The sequence below is a fragment of the Callospermophilus lateralis genome, chromosome 4, assembly GCF_048772815.1.
Source record: "Callospermophilus lateralis isolate mCalLat2 chromosome 4, mCalLat2.hap1, whole genome shotgun sequence".
NCBI lineage: Eukaryota > Metazoa > Chordata > Mammalia > Rodentia > Sciuridae > Callospermophilus > Callospermophilus lateralis.
In genome coordinates, this window is record NC_135308.1 from 84398861 (window position 1) to 84422211 (window position 23351).

Here is a 23351-nt window from a genome sequence, read left to right on the forward strand (position 1 = left end):
GATTGGTTATCGGTGCATCTTCTTTGATGATGTTTTCTGTTCAAACATTTTGCCCATCAAAAAATTGGGTGGTTTACTTTTTTGTTATTCAGTTGTAAGAGTTCTTTATACATATAAGGATATAAGTCCTTTATCAAATATGTGACTTGCAAATGTTTTCTTCCAGTCTGTGAATTGTCTTTTCATTCTCTAAACAGTGCCTCCTGAAGAGCAAAGGTTCTTAATTTTGATGAAATGTAATTATTTAGGTTTTTTTTTTTTTCATGGATCATGCTTTGGGTTGTTTCTAAGAAATGTTTGCCTAACCCAAGATCACAACAGTTTTTTTCCCCTCTTTTTTAGAAAAGACATCTGAGACTTGGAGAACTAAAGTGACTTTTGGAAATTCATGCTATGGTATGCAAAAGCCATCTGTCCTGGTGTAGCCTCTTAAGGAGGGGGTAATTGGGCTGGATGTCCTTTTTGCACATCTTTCCTGGTCTTTGCAGTTACAGTTTTATGACACTATAATTTCCTTATTAATACAGGCTTTAACATTTGAAATTACCTTTCATTCATCCTTCTCATCACATTTTATATACCATTAGTTATAAATATTGTCCTTCCTCTTTGAAATGGTGGTCAGAAGACATGGGTTTGAGCCACAATGCTGATAATCACATGAATGGTGACCTAATGCCCTCTGAGATTCAGGGTACTTTTAAAAATGAGGATCACACTGTCTAAACAAGGTTTGTGTAGAGAATTGAGTGAAGAACACAAACTGAAGCTGTGTAGTGCTAAGCAAGTATTGTTGCTATTCATTTTTCTTCAATCCTGATTTGGAATAAAAAGAGCAGTGAAGTTGGAGTTAGCGAGTAAGGGATAGAACGTCAGAATAGATCACATAGGTAATTGTGGTCTCTGTCGTTTAGGACCTGGTGGCCATGGAAAGGAGTTTGGATTTTATTCTCAGTGCATTAATAAGCCATTGGAAGGGAACTGAGCAGTGGGCCTGTAAAATCTGATTTTAAGTGGAAAAAAAAAAGATCATTGTGTGAGTTCTATGAATTGTAGAAGAGGCATGGTAGCCTGAATGATGAGGAGAAAACTGAACCAAAGTGACAGCAGAGGAAAGGGTTGAAAGTGGACAGACACATGGTCTATGTTTGGAAAGGAGATATGTCAAATTGGACTAGTTTCCTTATTGTTCCAGAAATATAGCCAGCTTATTTTTGTCTCTATGACTTTTCATGTTTCTTGGCTTTCCATGTCTCTATATCAAGTCTCTTGTCTTTCATTCAACACTCTCTTGAATTCTACTTGTTTTCATCTCTGAACTTCTAAAGCAAATGTTCATTCTCCAATTATTTCACTTTTGTCAGTTTTGATCCTCATTTGTAGATTATCAAGATGGCTGATGACAACACCTTATTCTTTGTCTCCATGGGACCTAGCATGGAACTAGGTCCACAGTAAATGGCTATTAAATAACTAATTGATTACTAATGTGCCATCTGTTATAAAAATGACTAAATCAAACAAATAACATTAAAAATTCCTCTGAATAATTGACATAGGAACATAACAGAATATTGAATATGGTCATGCCGAGATAACAGGTTTATGGTAGTGTACTAATGGAAATTTATTTATCCCAACACAGGTGAGGTACAAAGTTAGAATTTTCTAGGACAACTGGATGGAGTCCTGAGGCTCAGCCTCAGGGTATCCTTTCAAGCTGTTGCAAGCTGTGCAGCTGAATTCTGCTGCAGAGACTGAGATGCTGGAGCTGAGAGTATTGTTATAGTTCTTTTGGTCTTTAGGAACCCCTCCCCACCTTTTAAAGCTCAGTACTGTTGAGAAAATCCAGGATGACACTATGTGACTTTTCTATATACCATGCAGTGATGTAAACAGAATTGCTTTAAAGAAGGTCAAAGAAAAATTGCAATTATTCTAAAACTTAAGACTTGGGAAAGGTAGTTAGAAACCAAAGAATTATGGTGCTGCATATCTATGTATAAGGAGTGATTTCACATAAAGCATTAAATGTATTTTAACAAATGCCATCCAACCTATTTGATTGTGTAATTTTCTGAAAGAATAACCTAGTATGGGCATGTTTTATATATGTCTTTGTTGATCCATGGACAGGACAAGCCCCAGATAATTAAGGGTGAAATTATATATGTGTCATCAGTAAAGAAAAAGAAAAGAAATAAAAGAAATAAAAATCCACCATCTTCCAACTCACCATTAAGATGCCTTTCATCTCATAGCTCACTAGCAAATTGAATATATAAAGCACCTCTCACACAGAAAGTCAGAGAGCAAAGCACTAAAGCAAAACAAATACCGGTGATTAAGGAAAATTGAAAGCATCAGTAAAAATATGTTTCTTTACTTTTAAATACAGACTGGAAACTGCAAATAACTGGTAGTATATAAGTAGCATTTTTTTCTTGTCTTCATGATTCTATGTTGTTGAATACAAATAAGAAAAAAAATTTGTTGTAGAAAGCTCAGCCATCCTTTTGAGATAACTTATTTTAAATATTCACTTAATTTATTTAGTGATAATTTTATAGTCACATGAATATTTCTGTCATTTCCTGGACTGACTAACTTTGACATGCTTTGGATTGATTTTAAGTGATTTTAGGAGAAGTAATTTAAGGTGGTCTTTTCTAATCTGAGAAAATATCTAGGAGTAGGGAAAACTTCCTGCAAATTTTTGGTCTTCATGGCATTACTGGACAATTTAAAGACTTCAGAGCGAGTATTTTAGTTCTATGTTGAACAACACTGAGATAATTCTCTGGGCATTTGTGATTCTTCAGTGGGATAAAACTGAACTGTTTAGAAGAGTCAGTGACATACCTGGGCACTGATTTCATGGTGGTTGCTTCTTTTAGCAAAACCCTGAGCCCACTGTACTTCAAAGAATATTCTGGCAGCCATGTATTTGGAGAAACAAGGAGCAAATAGAATTTTTTTTTACTTCTTTGTTTTTACCTGTGAATTTTTTTTTTAGCAGAGCTTTGAAAGAAAAATCAGTTTAATAAAAGATGATTATTGATAAATAGGCAGCAAGATAAAAACAGAAGTCATATTTTAAATTGAGAAATGTTGGGCACTGCTTCCTTCTGTTTCTCACCTCTCTCACTCTTTGGACCTGCTTTTATACCTTTCCTCCCTCTTCTTTTGCCAACACCCCAATTTTGGTGTATCATTTTCTTACTTCCTGCATTTAAGACCTTTTAACCACCACATGTTTACTGATTGATGGACAATAATAAATCCTGACTTACATACCTACCAAGATTAAAAGAACCCACAAGGGCTAAGAAAAAGTAGGCCGCAACAAGAGAAATAAAAAATGCAAAAACTTTGTCTTTTTATTCTCAATATTCTTTAGTTTCCAAAATTATTTACATTTATAGAGCAGTTCTGAGTGTATTTTCTGAAAGCTTATGGTTTGACATAGGCAGAGAAAGACGTTCCAGTTGAGGGGGTAGCATTGTTAAAGGTAGCTAACACAAATGCAAAAAAAAAAAAAAAAATTTAGAAGGTGTAGTGATTTTTTTTCAAAGCTATTTAGAGGTTACTCAGGAGTTTGCAAGTCACAGGATATTTTAGTATTAATAAAATCATTCTATGCACCACTTTCATCTTGTTGTCTAACACGTACCTTATAAATTGCTACTTTACTATTGAAGAATATACATAGGTTTATGTTTTGTTTCTCTTTCTTCTCCAAGATTATGCAGAATTTCTCCATCAGGTAGATTTCTAAATGCTATGAATCATCAGCACTTTTCAAAGTAGTCTGGCATGTAGTTGTGCTCAATGTTTAGTTCCATTTCTTTTCAAAGTTATTTCAAGAACCAGTTTGCAAATCCCTTTTCCTTATGGCAATGGAATTGGTTTCAAAATCTGCTCCACCTTCTTAATCACCTGAAGAACTTGCTTTACTTGAAATGTTTGTTTTCACATTCATATGTTGAACGCTTACCCCACAAGGAAATGGTATTTAGAGGTGCGGCTTTGGTCATAGAATGGAACTCACTTGAATGGGATTACTTCCTTTAAGAAGGAGGCTCAAGGGCTGGGGTTGTGGCTCAGTGGTAGAGAGCTTGCCTAGCATGTGTGAGGCACTGGCTTTGATTCTCAGTATCGCATACAAATAAATTAATAAAAAAAGTCCATCAACAAGGAGGCCCAAGTTAACAGTTAAAAATGAGTATGTTGAATTCAACATAAGGGGTATTAATCTTCATAAATGTTTAAAAGGAACATCTGGTTAATTTGCAAAGTGAAAATATTAAAACATCAACTTTTAAATACTACTGACTTTTTAAATTCTATAGGACAATATATTTGGGTCTATTAAATGTGCTTTTATATGTAAAAACAAAACAAAAAGGCCCAAGAGAGCTCTTTTGCTCCTTCTACCAGGTGAAGACACAAGAAGCTGTGAATTTGCAACCCATGCTGGCTTCAGGATCTCATCCTGGTCTCTAGAACTTTAAAAAATGAATTTGTATTGTTTATAAGCCATCAAGTCTATGAAAATTTGTTACAGTTGCCAGAACACACTAAGATAGTACATATTACAAACATATTTCCTCAACTATGCTAGGAAATTCTGATCCAGGGGGGTTAGGTTGGGTCTCCTGGCAACTTAAAAACCAAAAACCATCCTGCTCCCTGGGTTTCCACCTCAAAACAACACCATCATGACCTCTGGTGGCTGGGCCCAGGCACCGTATATATGTGTGTGTGTGTGTGTGTGTGTGTGTGTGTGTGTGTGTGTATAATTTTTAAAGAAAATAATTTCAGGGGCTGGGCATTTGGCTCAAGCGGTAGCACGCTCGCCTGGCATGCGTGCGGCCCGGGTTCGATCCTCAGCACCACATACAAACAAAGATGTTGTGTCCACCAAAAACTAAAAAAAAAAATATTAAAAATTCTCTCTCTCCTATCTCAATCTCTCTCTCTTTAAAAAAAATAATTTCATTTATAATAGTGTAAAAATAATAAAATATTTATTTTTTTTTACAAAAGAAGGGCAAGATTTATACACTGAAAAGTGTGAAATATTGAAGAAGGAAATTATAGTATATCTGAATAGATGTAAAGATATCACACACACATGGATCAAAAGACTTTTTAACATTTTTTAAGAATCCTCAGGTAGCTCAGGTAGTACACCTAGGGCTGAGAATCACTGTTCTTAGATAATGCTCAGGCAACTATTGGAATGAATTCTGGAAAAATGCTGTGGGATAATACATTTTTACTTCCATCATTTCCTTAAAATAAAAGATATTGCATTTGAGTATGAAAGTGTTAAAATTAGATGATTTCTGTATGGGACAGATATCATATAGGGCCAATTTGAGTATCAGATATTAATGATTTCTGACATGAATAAATTCCTTAGACTTCTTCAAGAACTTCACCAATATTTTATTTGGGCTTTTAATCATATATACTTTGCTCTGGTACACCTTTAGCAACAGACTGTATGTACATATAGGAAGCAAATTATCAGGTGAAGTAAATAATGTGAAGCGAGTGGAGGTTAATTGTGATAGAATTTAAATTGTGGCCATGAACAGGCTTAATTATCCACACCATTGTTTTGCTTCCAGGAAAGAATCTGCACGGGTATATTTACCTAGATTATTGCCAGTGTGGTGGCTCATAATTGTACATTTAAGACTTTGGAAAATGCTGAAAGAGCCAGGTTCTGATCTGGATAAGAGCACGAGGATGTTGGCAGGTTATTATGCTTCTTGATTTCAGGGAGTTCAGCTTTATTCTTTCAATGAGGTACACAGTTGAGGAAGATCCAGTACCAGATGGTGATGTTGGCTAGGAGTGGTTTTCTCACCTACATTTGGCAGCCTTACTCGGAAGTGGTGCTTTCAGTGCCTGAAACTTCCAGTCTAGGCTGCTTAACATGATCACGGGGAAGCGTTGGGTGGTATGGATGCAATGACACATCTCATTAAAGGTCTCGCAGCTATGAACATCTGACATCTGTGCTGAAAATAGGACTGAATGCGGCTTTCAGCGGTTATAGATTCAAGTGGCGTGTTGTCTTTTAAAGGCACTACTGAAATTCATCACATTTTCCAGGCTGGTAATTTCTAGGGGCATTTTGGACTTGGAGACATGGATAATGATCTAATGGACTGCCCATTTTAAATATGGTCTCCTGTTAAATAGGTTCTCTCTTTCCCAGCGTTAAGATAATGATTTTAGCTGATGACTTATTTATCACTTAATAATTATAATTATCATAATTTAATACCTAAGATCTGTTATGATACTGTATGTGGAGGCAATACAATGGCCCTCCAAGGCGATTCGTTTTTTGTGGTTGAGGAACCTGGGGCTCTAAGAGATTAAGGAACTTGCTGGAGGCCATACAACTCCTAAGTAGTAGAGCTAGTATTCTGCCAGCTCCCCAGCAAGGACTCTGTTCATCTTGCCACCAACTCCTGCAGTTTGTCCTGGAACAGCCTTACCGTGCGTTTCTGTAAAATGCAGAAAGTGGATGTCTATAAATGTTGGTTGTCTTTTAGTTTAGTATTAAAACCAAGAAAAAGAAGAAGAAAAGCTAAAGCAACTGGATTCAACCTTCAAGGAGCTTCCTGTCCAGGCTTTTAACTCTAATATTAAAGAATAACATTCTCATTCTTTATATACATTTAGAGAGGCTTTAATTTTAAGTCTTTAAAACACTACATGATTGCTCTTTATCAGAGACGCTAATGAAATTACAAAATAATAAGAAGCAAATCTGGATGTGTTCATCTTAAATTTGGCCTGGCTCCTCACAGAGGCAGAAATTCAATTTCACTCCCTTCCCTGTCCTCCTTCTCAAAGCCCTAAAGCATAATCCCATTGGGAGTCCCCTCTATTTCCCAAAGGAAATATTTCATTCATATAATGTCTCCTTTGTAATCAACACTGAGAAATGTCACTTTGATTAAACACAACTCTGAATGACTAAGACCACAGTACAATAAATTCTCCAGAGCTATCTTTCAGAACAACTGATTGCTCTCCGGTCTTAATCCTCCAGAGTCTTATTTAATCAAAATGATGTTGCTAATTAAGGATTAAAACCTCCGAATAGAATAAAAAAGAAGGATTTTTCTTTCTCCTTTGGGCAGGTCAAGGAGGCAGAATTTGCCATAAGGAAGTAAAGAGTCCCTTCCACCTTCAGTAAACGGCATTTTCTCTGACATTAGGACTTAATCCAAAATAGGCCTGAGTGCTTTGTAATATTAATATATTGGGGGTGGGGGAGGGAGAGAAAGAGAAGGGGAACTGCTTGGATGACTACATATCCCAAGACAATATTTACTTTAAATGTTTCTCTTTTGATGCTTTTAAAATGAAAATTTTAAGCATTTTTGTTTGATGCTATCTGTGCATTGCTATTAACCATTGCAAACACTGATGGAAAGACAAAATATTTTAGAAAAATGTTGGCAATTCATTTCACAAAAACAGAGGGAATAAAAGACTTAACGTATCTGTGTTAGTTAGCTTTTAGTCTCTGGGCAGTGCATGGTGACAGGAACGCGTGAGGAGCAAAGCTGCTCACATCTTGATGTCCAGGCAGCAAAGAGAGTGAGTGGAAAGGGCTGAGGTCCCATTATCCCCTTAATGGGCACACCTGCAGTGACCTGCTTCCCCTGCAAGCCGCCACCTCCTAAAGGTTCCCCTGCCTTCCATCATGGTATAGGGACTAAGACTTCAATACAAGGGCTTTCCAGGTCCAAACTGTAGTAGCATCTCCCATCTATTTGACATCTGCTGATGGTTAACAAAAACCAAAGATATTCTATGCTAGATTCTGAACTAGTCTTCTTTAAGTTTCAAATTTCAATTTTTTTCTTGAGTTTCTATTTAGTTATAGAAAGTGGTTCCTTTAAAAACACATAAAATAATGAACTATGTATGGATGCAATGGAAGAGACAAAGATTCACAGAAAAGTATTTTCGTTTTTCATGAAATGCAAACACTTAAGTTTTGGGGTGAATTGGGTTAGAAACAGGTGCTGGTTGATGTTAATGAATTATAAAATACTTCCGTATTTTGTCATCTCCTCTGTGCATTGACCTGTGAATTTATAATCCCTGCCAAATTAGTCTATTACAATGTAGATATAACTAATAATATAACAGCTACCATTTTTTGATCATTTGCTATGTGCCAAGTTTTCTGCAGGCGATGTGCATAATATTGCCTTTAATAAAACCTGAGAAATATTATTATCTCCCTTCAGAAATGAGTAAACTGAACTAGCGAACAAATGATTTGTTCAAGGTCAGCAAGTATGTACCAAGTGCAGTTGAGACTTCCAACAGGCCTGTTGTGGCTCCAAAGCTGTATTCTATTCAACACATCAAGCCACTTTTCATCTTTTTACTTGGAGGATAAATTTATCAATGTGTCATGGGAGTGGGCTGATTAGCTGGGCTGGTCTGACCCATATGTTCCCATGATTATTGACTGAAGCATTGTCACAGACATCATCCATCACGTACCCAGTTCAACCAGGGACAAATACCAGCTGGTTGCTGCGAACATGAGACCAGGATTGAACAATGAGAAAACCTAAAAGGGAGAGGATTGTCATAATTTTTTTTTTTTCTTAACCAGTGCTACCTACCAGTTACAAAGAGATGTTCGTTTCTTTGATTTGTGCTCCTGAAGACCATAAGCAGCCTGTGGACAGACAATGGCTCTTATTCCTCCTGTGCCAAGGGAGATGGCTAGCAGTGCTACGTGAAACAGCCTGTTCTGCTCCTTGGTGGGTATGTGGTTAATCACGTGGTAAGAGCCTATGTAGGAATCTTCTGAGGGGAAAGCAACCCCAGATAACAAGGCAGTGCCTGTATGGAGAGAAAAAAAAAAAAAAAACATGGAATCACCAATCACAGCACAAATAAGGTTTTTCCTCTGAAAGTGGCATCATTATATAATTGTCTTATTAAGATATTTATGTTAATCATTGCAATTTCAGAGATAGCCTGATTTTCGTAAGCGTAAAATTTTCCTCTATTATGTGTATTAACCAGAGTTCTCCTGTTTTTGTTTCCTGTCCCTACCCCAAACTTGAATTATCTTTACCTCTCAGATTGTGTAAGCAAATTGTGTCGATTTTAACAAAATTAAAGCAATTTATAAAAACATCATGTCAAAAATTAGGATGTCTGTATCACCCCCGACTCCACCCACCATGTAATAGAAAATCACTGTTAACATGCTATTTGTTCTTAATATAGTGATAGGAAACATGGTGATCCCAGATAGCTCAGAAACTTGTTAAAAACTTTTGAGAAGAATATTATAATAGAGGAAAGCACAATCTGTTGTTTCCATTTCTATGTCTCTTTCTTCCTTCAATGCTCTTCGTGCTTTTTCTCACACAGCTACAAAATGGAACCCCTGACACACAGAGGTGAGAAACCTGAAGAGACAGGAGTGGTACTTGGGTGATGTGGTACCTGCTGGAGAGGAGGATGACATAAAGTGGCCAAGGAGGGTTTGAGCATCCTCCTCACTTGCATGCATAGGTGACATACTAGATGGTTTTTCTTGTTTAATGAACAGGCATTTGTTTAACCCTTTATATTTTGCAAAGAATTTTAATATACTATATTGTTTCCTCTTGGAAAACTTTGTGATGTCAGAGAATAGATTTTCTTATTCCAATTAAAAAAAAATAGGTTCAGTGAGGTTCAGTGACTTGCTCAATATTATAAAGCAGCCCAGATGTAATCTCCTTCTTCTTGTGCTTACTATCAGCAAGTGGTCAAGGTTTTCTGAAATGGCATCCCCTCCCCCCCACCAGATTGTAAATGTAATAATTCTTATTTCAGAAAATTTGAGAAATACAGGAAACTATCCCTCCCCACAAAAATGCCCATACTCTCATGACGTGGAAATAATCTTCAACGTTAACTATATTTTTATAAGCTATATTTATAGTTATATTTTATATAAATAACAAATTTGAGATTATACTGTTGATTTCTTTAACCAAATAATATGAACAAATTTAAATGACTTTATATATATATTTTTAATATGATTTCTAAGTCATTATTTGTTTTAAAATCCCTTTTTAATAATTGTGAATGAATACTGCACAAATATTGTGACATGTAAATGTTTTAGACATCTTTGATTATTTCCTTAGCCTAAGTTCTTATCCATAGCATTCATATTTTTATGATTTTTAATACCACTAACAAATGTTCTTTAGAAATGTAACAAATTTACCTCCCACCATTATTTTATGAGATGGCTTGCATTAATACTAGTTATCATCATCATTTTTTTTTTTTGGCAATTTGATTAGTGAAGAATGGCTTGTCCATGTTAGTTTTGTTCTCTCTTTTTTTAAAAATTAATTTGGCATTAGCGTTTTTGGTATGAATTATTTTATAAGCTGTTTAATGTGCTTAGTTTTCTCATATAGACAAAAATGACGTCTCATGCTTCTGTCTTCTTACAATGGCTTTTACAATGTGAAGAATATGGACTTAGTTATCATTCAGTAACAGACTGATTTACTTCAAGGGTGGATCCCTTAATTTATTGGGTTGGAAATTTTTCCTCTCAAGGTTAGCCAGATGTACAACTAGTTGTTCTTTTTTCTCTGAAGAACAGTACGAGACCTGGTAGGCAAAGGGTTAACCAAATATAATAATAAAATAAATTATTTCATGCAACAACCACTTGTTTAAGGACAAGATATTTTAGTCCATATGGTACTTTGTGTAGGTTAAAAAGGCACTTTATTTTCATCTTTTGAGAAAATGTCATAGTATATTGATTTTGTTAGATCAAAATTTTATTTCTATCTGCTATAAAATTGACATAACAAAAGTACAAATCTATAACACATTTGACTAAAATTCTCCTCTTTGGAATGTGCTATCACGTCCCACACATTCGTCATGTATGTCTTTGAGAGTCCTGTTTAAAGCACCAAGATGTGCCATATCTCCTTAGATGGCAGGGGTCCCTGGCTCTTTCCTCTAGGAGCAAATAAGTCCATCAGAGAAGTCATGGTGTGTCACAGGCCGGCCATGGGCTGTGTGTGTGAACTATGATCCTGAGTACACGAGGGGACTGTACTGACGTTGCCTCTCTGTTTGGGCTGGCGACGTATGGGTCCTTTTTGCTCGTTCTGCCCACGGTCCCCACACAGCCCATGAAATGGGCATGGTCTTCCAAGATGTCAGTCAGTCTGCTGACCACAAGACATTATGAAGCTAGACTCAACCCCCTGAAACCTGACCCCTTGCCTCATTGGGGTGGAACTTTCTCAAGTGTCTTCCGCTCAATAAAAAGGACTTCACAACGTGCTCCTCTCTATTTTGTCTGCCTCCCTTGCCTCTCTTGTGGGAGCTGGAGAACCCCAAGAAAAACATATTTTCTCTCAGTGTGGTTATTTGTGCCAACTCAGTTTGCCTGGAGTGACCCTGACTGATTTAGTAGTGTGTCGCCACAATGGTGGTGGTTTGTAGCAATTCAGAAGTCATTGCATGATAAAGAAGTAAATGTAATCAAATGGGGATGGTCAGCATGTGGTTGAATACAGAGAAGCTGGTAAGCAACACTACGCTGACCTTGGAGATCAGCAGAAGTTTTCGAATATTGAATGTGGGGTGGAAAGATAAAGGAAGGTGATCATTTCAGGCAGAGAAGAGAATAGTAGGGAAGTTAAGGACAAGTTCAGCATGTTGGAGTTGCACATTGAGAAAGAAGTTTGCATAGATAAATTTTGTATAGTTGTAAAGTTTCTTGTACACTGGATTAATAAATTTGGGTTTTATTTTTTAGGTTATTAGATCCTGTGTGTGTGTATATATATATTTTCTTCTTTTTAAAAAATCAATGTCATTGGTAGAATGGCATATGGACAAGAATAAGACTGACAACTGGTAGTATAGTAAGTTGGCCATGGTCAAGAAGAAGAAAGCTGAATTTTTGAGCTGAGTTTATAGCCATTCAGATAGAAGACACATTTCTGATAGAACCTCTGCTATTTAGTGACAGGTTGGAACCTAATGGTACTTGTGAGTGGGAAGACAAGGAAGTAACTTGTAGTAAGGACGTGAATGGATATGGAGTTGACATAGGTTCTCTGTTTGCCAAATTCAAAAGTAAAGATTTCTGTTCTGGTCTGGTGACTTTCCCTAGAATTTGGACTGATAGGAATTATCAGGTTAAGCAAGAAGAAGTTACCAAATGCTGCTGAAGTGGCCTGTTATAGAGTCAAGCAGAATAAATTATTCATGTTTTTGTTTAAATGTTTCTTTATCAGAAAGCATTCCCTGGTAGAAAATAGCAACTCCGTCACTGTCTATTTCATCCCATACCCTTACGGGGCTCTATTTTTCATTGTAACACTTATTACCACCTGACATAATATCTATTTGTGTGTTTATTTTCTCTCCCCTTACCTGAAAATCAGCTTTAGCAGAAACTGACTGTTTTTCCCTCTGTTACATTCCCAGACCATGGGACCATCACTGGAACAGAGTGGTCAACAAGAAGTATTTGCTGAATGTTGAGTCTATATCTGCCATGCAGCAACTTGGCTTTTATTTTGCAGAACTTAAGCAGTGACATTTACAAGATCAAATCACGCTCTAATCAGTTTTCTTAATGGTAATTTGCTACTGTCTGAAATTTTGTGATAGGTAGAGCACCTGGTATCTGTTATCCTTTCTTCCTTTTTCTCCCTGCCACATGCATTTCAGTTGCACTTCTTGCTAATAATGAACAGTAAACCACCTTCTCAAGTTCCTCTGCCCAGAACTGTGGAGATGAATTTGGCTTCCCCATTGTTTTGTGTCTATATTTAGTTTCCAAGTTTTTATAGCTTTTCACATGTTCTTTCCTGACTTGACACTTCTCTATTGCTTAAAGCATCATCTTGAGACTTTTTTTTTTTTTGGTCTCTATTAATCACTAACTGTGGTTTGCCACCCTGTTTATTGATGAAAAACATTTTCTCAAAAGTTATGCCCATCATATCTTCAGTGACTCTTGTCTAAGAAGAATAACTTGAATATTCCAGCTTAAAATTCTAGACTATTCATCAACTTGATATTTCCCCAGCACTTCTCACAAGATCCCCAAGCTTTTTAGGTATATTTATTTCTCTGTGTAATGAAGCACAGTGTAGTGCTCAAATGCACACATTTTCAAAAGCATATAACCATAGTTAAAAATATAAAAGTTATAATTTCCTGTGCTTTCTTAATTACCCTATGGTTAATTGACAGACTTTTTTTTTTTCTTTTGGCAGGGGAGGGGGTGGTACTTGGGATTGAACCCAGGGTACTCTTCCACTGAGCTATATCCCAGCCCTTTTTATTTTTTATTTTGAGACAGGGTCTCACTAAATTGTCCAGGCTGGCCTCAAACTTGGGATCCTCCTGCCTCAGTCTCCTGAGTAGGTGGGATTATAGGTATGGGCCACTGGACCTGGCTTAAATACAGGCAAGAATACTGAGACAAGAAGATTGCAAGTTTAAGACCAATCTCAACAACTTAGCAAGGCCCTAAGCAACTTAGTGAGATCCTGTCTCAAAATAAAAAGAACTGAGGATGTGGCTCAGTGGTTAAGCCCCTCTGGGTTTAATCCCTGGTACCAAAAAAAAAAAAAAGGCCATCTTTTGATGCAAACATTCCTCAATTCTTCCAATTATTCTACATGAATGACAAAAAACTTTTCATCAGATTTCATCCTTTTTTGTGAGGCGAATTAATTTCATGTTTCACATAGAATTTGTAAAATAAATTTGTGTTTGGGATATTAAGTGGGAAACAAAGACATTCTAAGAAGAACAGAAGATAGACATGTAAAAAATAGTTGTTATATAATAAATGCTGTGCTATACGTATCATCCTTTAACACACTCATATTTATCAGCATCTTAAATAAAATACAGAATGAAATAGACTGAAACAGCATTCTTACTTCATTTATCACACTTTGTGCTAAGAGCAGGATAAGAGTAACATAAACCAAAAAGTCTAACCAAAATCTCTTCAGTTAAATTGCAAAACAGCCCAGTCAGCAGGGGAACACTTACCTAGGAAATGTAGAAATAAGCAGATATACACCAGTTTATTTCTTCCTAGATAGGTGTCAGCCAGCCACCCCACAAGCACAGGAGTAAGTATCGAAGTTCCAATAAAACACAAGTTCAAAATGGCTGCCTGGTAATTGTGGTAGCCCAGTTTGACGGTGCAAAAGGGGATCATGTTGCAGACGACTTCAAAGAAGGTGAATCTCTCACACAGCTCCACCAGAAGCAAGCAGATTCCAACCTGAATTTTTTTCACAGAGTTTGGCGATGAAAAATAACCAATATGTCTTACAGTTTTCTCCCTCTCAATGCTGGGATGTAAGGCCACTTCCTCATCTGTTATTGTAAAGTGTGTAACAGACATGACCACCCTCCTCGAAAACAACTTGTGTTAGTGGTTTGGACTTGGTGATTTTTACCCCCATCTCTCTAATGAGAAAATAAGTAAGATTGTTGCTTTGAATTTCACATATCTATGCAAAAAATTTTTTTAAGGCTTTTGCACATTAATGTTGTTCATTTTCATGATCCAGAAGCACAAGAGAGGAGACTTGAGTATTTGCACATTCATGGTTCAGTGTAGCCAAATCTGATTTGTTTGTTTAATTACTTAGAGACTAAATTAGGCTCTTCCTCCAAAATTATATTGAATTACATGAATCCAGTTGCCTATGTATGGAAACTCGTCTGCCTCACACTGATAAAGGTTTAAATACTGAGGCAGAAGAAGCAGTTTTTCAGGAGAATTTGAGCAGAGATCAAGAAATAATTTGAGTCTAATAATTTCTGATATTTTAATTAAACAAGCCAGAACATTACCAAGAGATAAAACGCAAAAGGAAATCTGTTTTGAGGGGGCAGGATACCTTATCATTATTACATTTCTTGTTATTTTTGGTTGGGATTCTGATAAGAAAGTTAATTAGGTAACAAAAGTGCTAGTACATTTAGGTAACAAGCAGAGTTTACAAGAAAGTAATTTAAGTGTATTAATGAAAGGAGAAAATATTAAACAAAACCCCACTTCCTTTAAGTTGACCCCATGCTTGTAGAACAGACTCTCAGAGGAAATCAGAATCAAAAGGCACCATTTGACTTCCTTATTATTAATCAGCAGTTAGGGATATAGCAACCAGCTTCCACATGCTTTGGGGAATATTGGATCTGGTCTCACCCTGACCTTCCAGCTGGGTGAGTGGATATTAGCATTCTACTTTGGAAAGCAAGAGGGTACCAATTAAGCTAAAAAAGTGGCATCAAAACACCACCTTATCATTTAGGGTTTAGCTACAAGGACATAGGAAGACAAGAGGATGGAACTATTGGGTTAAAGTCATAATGATTCAGAACATGAGTATAGGAATGTTATTTTCTTATTGGAGTCAAAGTCAAAGGACCACTGGGCATGGTGACACATGCCTATAATTCCAGAGGTCTGCAAGGCTGAGACAGGAGGATTGTTCAAGGCCAGACTCAGCAACTTATCGAGGCTCTAAGCAACTTAGTGAGAGCCTATGTTGATATTTAAAAAGTTAGGGAGCTGGGGATATGACTCAGTTAAGCTCCCCTGGGTTCAATCCCTGGTATCAAAACTACACAAAACAAAACAAAAACCAAAAGACTAATGAAGATTTTAGACTCTTATATGATTAGTTTTTGTTCTGAGAGATTGGAGCAAAGCACTTTCTTTTGATCCCTTCTGATAGTCTTATTGCACCAGTAGCTATTTTTATCTGCTCAGCATCACTTTTTCCCACTTTATCAATCATGTTCTATTTTTCCTTTGTGTAGAGTGATCAGGCAATTTATTACACAAATTTGGGCTAAAAGCAGGATATGAGTAACATAAACCAAAAAGTCTAACCAAATCTCTTCAGTTAAATTGCATTCAGTTTGTCATCTCTTATAGTTATATTTAAAATTACCTGTAGTTACTACTGAAAAACTGGTGTAAACTAAGATTGTCCAGGGCCAACTCCAACATGGTGTCAACTTACTTTTGGGGAATAATGTCCATTTAATACATGAATTCATGGTGGGGCTGTTAATCATAGTGTCACTGTTTTTCGCACCAAGGGGATCAATGCATGGCCTAAGAGATTCTTTGTACTTCTCCACTTAGCAGTTGTAGTCATGTGTGAAATGACTCAACAAAGTACACGTTACAAGTTGAACCATTTATAAAGCAGTACCATATGAAATTGCCCATGAAACTCAGCCCTCTCTGGTTATTATCCTGTAGGAGGTAGGAAAAGGTTGCCCTTCTGTAAAAGGAAATCAATTTAGAGAGGTCAAGGTCTTCAGGAAAGTGTTTGAGCATTTTGAGGAATCCTCAGCTGGGTCCAGAGTTTTATTTGGGTTTCAGCATTACCTCCCAGTCTTTTTCTGTCCTCATCTAAGACTATATCTTCCAAATAATATGTGCTGGGTAGAGGCCAAAACGAGGGGAAAAGGAGTTGGAACTAAAGACCAGGAGAAAGAAGACCTTGAGTCCATCCACTGTGGGTCTGTGGATCTAGAGATTCTGCAGACACTGATGAATCCTTTGCTGTTGCTTGGGATGGTCACATCTCAGGAATTGTCAGCAGCACTGATCACATCTACGTGGTGTATATTTGGTAGGTACTTTCATATGGCATCCAAGCTTATCAGAATAGAAGAGGAACCATGTACAAGCTTTCCACCTGCCATCTTCAGAACTCCACTAGTATGGGCCAGTGGGCAAATGCCATAGGCTCAGCTCTTCAGTCTCCTGCTCCATATCATCCTGGGACCCGCTGCAGGTTAGAAGTTGGTGGCGATGGTGGTTGTGGGGTCCTTCAGAACTGAAGGTACCACAGTGGATGTCCCAGCACCACACATGCTTTAATTTTTGTTTTGTGAAAAGACAGTCTCTGTGTAAACCCCTATTCTTCCATTATAAAGAGGTTCTGAAAATTATACAGTATCTATGCATTTGTCCTTGTGCCCAGTGTGAGAGAGAATTATTTTAACCTTAGATGATAATATCTCGTATAGTTCCAAGCTCATAATTCTCCAGTTTGATACATATGTTCCCTTTTCTGAGGATGACTAAAAGTAAAAGCTGATTGGGTGTGGTTGTATGTGCCTGTAATCCCAGAAACTTTGAAGGCTGAGGCAGGAGGATTACAAATTCAAGGCCGGCCTAAGCAATTTGGTGATAATCTGTCTCAAAAATTAAAAAAAATAAATAAATAGAAAGCTCAGTGGTAAAGCATCCTGGGTTCAATTTTTAGAAGAAAAAAAATTGAAGGTTGTTGTACTCTTGCAGGGTTTTTCTTCCACACCATACAGTGACCTTTCTGGACCTTGCTATTGTGTTGAATTCTTCCTAGAAGTGTATCTATACAATGTAAGTAAGATGAATGAGTTATCACATTATGATGGTTAATTTTAGTGTCAATTTGGTTGGGCAACAGTGTTCCTATATTTGATCAAGTGTTCTGGATGTTTCTGTGAGGGTGTTTTTGGATTTAGATTGACTCATCCAATCAGAGGGCTGAATAGAACAGAAGATCCATCTTTGTGGAGCAAGGGGGATTTCTCTAGCAGACTGCCTGTGGAGTTCATCTGCAAAAGGGGCTCTTCCTGATTTTCCAGCAATCTGTCTTGGACTCAAACCTCCACTCTTTTCTGAACCTCCACTCTTTCAGCCTCTCCTGTTAGAATGCGGGCTTACCAAACCTCCACAATCACGTGAATCAATCCTCAGAATAAACTATTTCCTGTAATGCACATCCTACTGATTGTTTCCCTGGAGAACCCTTACCAATATAGATACCATCTATATTAAGGCCTCCCTTTTCTTTCTCTTTGATCATGAAGGAAAAATAAAGAGCTTAAGAGTATGGAATCCATAGCTTCCAAATTCATATATTTAACTGAGACACAGCTCCTGAGTTCCCAATAAACTGATGGACATCTTCCCCTAGCTTTCTCACTGAAAATCAACGAGGTATTCTAAACTTAACTTGTCACCTTCTTTCACATTCTGTTCCTTTTGCCTTGTTTTCTGTGTGGTTTACAACATCACTCCTTGCTTAAATATTCAGGTTAGAAGAAATGTCTCTTCGTTTCTTCCTGGTTTATTATATCTACGTTTTCCCAGGAAAAAATTCCTTTTCCATATTTTATTGATGCATTATAACTATACACAATGGTAGCATTCATTATTACATATTCATACGTGCACATAGTGTAACAATATAATTTGGCCAATGTTGTTCCCCATTATTTTCCCTTTTCTTCTCTTCCTCCCTCCCCTTAAACCCCTTGCTCTAGTCTACTGGTCTCCCTTTGATTTTCATGATATCCTTTCCCCCATCTTTCTTGTGATTTTTCCTCTCTAACTTCCACATATGAGAGAAAGCATATGATTCTTTTTTTTTTTAATATTTATTTTTTAGTTCTTGGCAGACACAACATCTTTGTTTGTATGTGGTGCTGAGGATCGAACCCGGGCCGCACGCATTCCAGGCAAGCGTGCTACCACTTGAGCCACATCCCCAGCCCGCATATGATTCTTGATTTTCTGAGTTTGGCTTATTTCACTTTGCATAATGGTCTCGATTTCCATTCATTTTCCTATAGATGACATAATTTCATTCTTCTTTATGCCTGAATAAAACTCCGTTTTGTATATATACCATATTTTCTTTATCCATTCATCCACTGACAGATAAATAGGCTGGTCCAATAGTTTGGCTATTATGAATTGTGCTGCTATAAACATGGGTATGCATTTCCACAGTGTGCTGACTTTAGGTCTTTAGGATAAATACCAAGGAGTGGTACAGCTGGCTCCTATGGTGGTTTCATTCCTAGTTTTTTTTTTTTTTTTTTTTTTTTTTTTGAGGTATCTCTATACTGTCCCAGGAAATATTTATGGAGTCCCTAACATGTTCCAGCCACTATTTTAGATTTTGGGGTTGGGGAGAAGTGTCAATTAAAATTTCTAAATATTTCATAAATTCATTCTTTTTCTTCATCTCTGTGTTACCATCTTAGGTTGAGCTTTCTGACATTTCTGGCTTGCATTTTTGCCTCTAGTTGTGCTTCTTAATCAAACCTCAGTCGTTTGCATATCATTTTCATCAATTTTCCATAGTTGTATGTCCTCTTTTCCCTCTGACTGTCCTGATTTTTGTCATCTCTTATAGTTATATTTAAAATGCTTTGATTTTTAAAAATCAATTAGTATGTTTAACAAGGAAACTTTAAGTTACTGCTGTAAATGAAATCATTTGCCATAAATAGAAGGTAAAACAAATATAACATGAATTAAGAATAATACTTAACATTAAGTACTTATTTCTTGGTCGGTGAGGCTCTTTTTCAAGTATGAATTCATTTATCTTAGAAACCATCTTATGAAGAAGGTATTACTTTTATGATAACATTTGAACATCATAGGAACTGAGGCACTTATAATTAAAGAACTTAATACCAGTAATAAGTAGCAGAGCAGGGACTGACACTTAGGAGGCTGATGCCAAACCTATGTTCAACAGATGCTTTTTCTTTTACATGATAAAAGTGATTGAAAAATGATGGACAAACAACCACTTTCACTGCTAGATTCCACATTACATAATGCCCATGCCACATGTCACCTAGAGGCAATTCAATTTCTAAGATAGTGGTAGATACTCTTCCTTTTTAAACCTCCAGATTGTTTTTTACATGTTAATTTTCAATGTGTTCCCCTGCTTAAAGTCTGCAAATAGTTCTTTTGGACTAAGGGTTCAAGTTATGCTGGAGCCTGGAGTGTCAGGCCCTCTAAGACCAAGTTCCTGACTGGTGGCACTTCCCCTGCCACCTGCCTGGGCTGGACCACATGCTCACAGTCTTGTGGCTGTGCCAGGCTCTTGCTTCTCTGCTGTATCATACACTCTTTCTTTTGCTGTGAACATTTTGTTTTTCACTCACTTTGGGGACTTCTCTTCATTCTTTAAACCTCAGTATAAGAATTGCATCAAAGCTAGACTCTTCTTTGTGCTTTTAAAACACTGTGTACATCTCTTTTAATGCATATTATATTAATGAGTTTGTATGCCTATTTTTGTTGCTGACTATGAGTACTTGGAGAGTGGGTGCAATTTCATATGTATTTCTCCTTTACTTAGCACTGTGCCTAGGTTGTGCTAGTTATTTTAGTATAAGACTAATGGCTTACAGTGGCAGTGCCATGTGACATACCCTAACACGAACATTTAAAGTATTGATGAATGTTAAAGTCCTCACTTTTGAGCTCATCATTTTCTTAGAAAATAGTTAAGACATGTTCTGAGGACATCATGTCTCCCTGGAAGGAAGTCATCTTTCCATGTGAAGGAGGGAGATTGGTGACACAAGATGCAGTTAGGACTGGTGGCATCTGAATTTGAAAGTTCATCATTTTAAACCAGCTGTCCTCTAATTTCAAGTGTATACAGCTTTGGTTTTGAAACCAACCATTTTGGACAAGCTCCTTATTTTAATTAAAGATCTGAGCAGTCAAGTGATTGGTCTAAGGCAACCTGACAAATTAAAGCTCATCCGGCAATAAAATCCATGCCTCTTTGCTGCCAGTCCAGGGTTATTTCTACAACATTGCAACTGGGTGAAAATCTACCCTGGAGCTTTGAAGTTTGAGTATCTTAAAAGTAGAAATTGAGCTGGACCAGTAGAACTTATGCCTCTTCAGATTGATAATGTAGTAGAAATGCTTTTAGACCCTGTTCTCATCTACACAAATTTGCACAATAAACTTAGCTTCTTGGGATGTCAGTGTCTTATGCAGTGACAAAGGGCTTTGGATTTAATGATATTTAAGACTCTTTCTAGTTCTCTGAGTCTCATTTCCCTTGCTAAAGACTCTGGAAATTTACAAGGAATCATATTCCTATAAATTTTACTTTTCATATATGTAAACTATGCACAGGGTATAAGTAAGATTTAACTATTTTAAAAGATGCAATCACCATGGCGATGGTTAAATTTTTATCTTTGTAGTACTGTCCCTGTGGATCCGATTTGAGAGGTAGGGATAGTGGAAAATGGAGGAAGAGCCACTGCATCTCTCTCTCCCACTGGACCCCAAAGTTAAAAAATTATCCCCAGCTTTTCAAAATTTATACAGGAGAAAAAACAGAAAAATTTAAAATATGGTTATAAATAGCTCTTTAGTTCTGATTTTATTGTTTCTTCAAACTCTGCAAATTTTATTCTAGGGACTTTATTCAAAGACTTGTAATTACCTAAGCTAAGCAGTTTTTCATACTTTCAAGGCTCTGGCATTATTGCACCTGTACGACGGCTTTATAATTCAGTAGTAATTGAACAGCAATTATTTTTCATGATGCATGTACATTTTTATATCAGATTGTTGGCAGATATTCTTTATGATGATGTCGTTTTCACTAATGAGGAAATTAGAGCAAGTTATCTCATAGAGTGAGATACCTTTTGCTAATTCATTTCCTAGCTCCTGACTTGAAAAGTTTTTGTGTAATAAAGCAACATATACAAATGGAAGAAATGTTATCTCTAAATCCAGGAAGGGTTGGGGGATGGTGGTGAACTATTTCATAGAATTAGTAAGGTCCTAATTGTCTGGTTCACATAATGGATTCTCATAGTAACTTTGCATATGAATTTATGTGTATATTTAGAGTGTAAAATTCTAGGAGAATAAAGACTTAGCCTTATCCCACTTTTAAGTGTTTTATAGGGCCCACGTAGAATAGATCCTCCAATGAATAATAGACTGAGTTACACAATAGTTTGACCTAGGACAAAAAAAGTGGAAAGCCGGTATGATTATCCAATAAACTGGGGCACCAAGTCATTCAAATTAGACCTATTAGAAGCAATCAAAATTTTAACATTTATTGAGCATCTGTTATGACAGGTAATCTGCCTGATGGTAAAGACTTAAAAGTAAATAAGGCCTGATATTTAACTTTCAGCCTAGTCTAATAAGTACTATGTATTTCAGATGTGCCATATATACACACATGGCTGTGATATATAATCAACTTCATTTATTCAAGAAATTTTATTTAACACATACTGTATAAAGTAGGGAGGACACAAAGGAAAAGGCTCAGATTTGACCTTCAAGGAATATACAGTCTGGATGTACAGACAAAAATATACATGTACAAAAACAATTAGAAAACAGTGACAATTGTTCTCCTAGAGGTACACACACAGGGCACTTGGGATAATAGATGTAGTAACCTTAATAAGACTGTGCAACACTTCCTGGAGAAAGTGATATCTTAGGGATGATGGGTTGATAGGGCCAGGAAGGTAGGGAAATGTAATTTGGGGAAAGCAGGAAAAGGGTCATCACTATGTGTAAACCAAGTTTAGAACTACAGGCACTTTTCTTTGTACCAGGGATTGAACCCAGGGACTTTTTTTTTTTTTTTTTACCACTGAGTCACATCCCCAGTCCTTTTTTAATTTTTTTTTTTTTTTTTTTTTTGAGACGGGGTCTTATTAGGTTGCTTACAGCCTAGCTAAGTTCATGACACTGACTTCAAACTTGCAATTCTCCATGTCAGTCTCCCAAGCTGCTGAGATTATAGGTGTGCACCACCATGCCTGGCCTTCGGGCACCTTTTTGATAATACTCAAGAATAAGGTGAAGTGGTGGGAGATGAGTTAGATGGAACAAAATTATGAATGACCTTTTATGGCATGATGAGGACTTTAGATTTTGTTCTGAAATACATTCTAGAGAGAAAAAATTTTTTTCCTAGTAGCAAATGGAAGAATGGACAGGAAGTCATAGAAACTGAGTTGTATAGAACTAATCATAGATAGAAGTGATGAGGGCCTATTTATTGGACATTATTTGGGGGATGGAAACAAGGTACAGATTAAAAGGAGGAAAAATTTACTAAAGTTTATGATTGATTTAAATATCTGTGGTAGAGGAGGAAAAATCAGTTGGCTTCTAGAATTTTGACTAGTGAAATCTCACAGTATTATTCTCTGAGAAAGATTAGTGGAAGGGCAACAGCAGATTGCATGGAAGTAGGAGATGAACTGGTGGGTTCCTATGTATCGCTTTTGAGAAGCCATGGAAGATACAGAAACAGATGCTCAGAATATTCACATATGATGTTGAAGAGGCAAAATGTGACCAAAGATTTAGATGAATAGGTAGTTGAATGTTTACTGATAGCAGAGGGAACTGAAGGAGTGATTGA

General features: G+C 36.7%; 1 protein-coding gene across 1 annotated transcript in view; it reads right to left on the reverse strand.

The window, feature by feature from the left end:
- The window catches only part of Slc15a5 (solute carrier family 15 member 5), an 88703-nt gene extending 74212 nt beyond the window's left edge, over nt 1-14491 (reverse strand). Inside the window, exons 1-2 of the mRNA XM_076852706.1 lie at nt 14131-14491; nt 8682-8904 (exon numbers count right to left, since the gene is read on the reverse strand). Coding sequence (XP_076708821.1) covers nt 8682-8904; nt 14131-14491 — 584 coding nt within the window. The remainder of the gene's footprint in view (nt 1-8681; nt 8905-14130) is intronic.
- Between the last annotated feature and the right edge of the window lie 8860 nt (nt 14492-23351).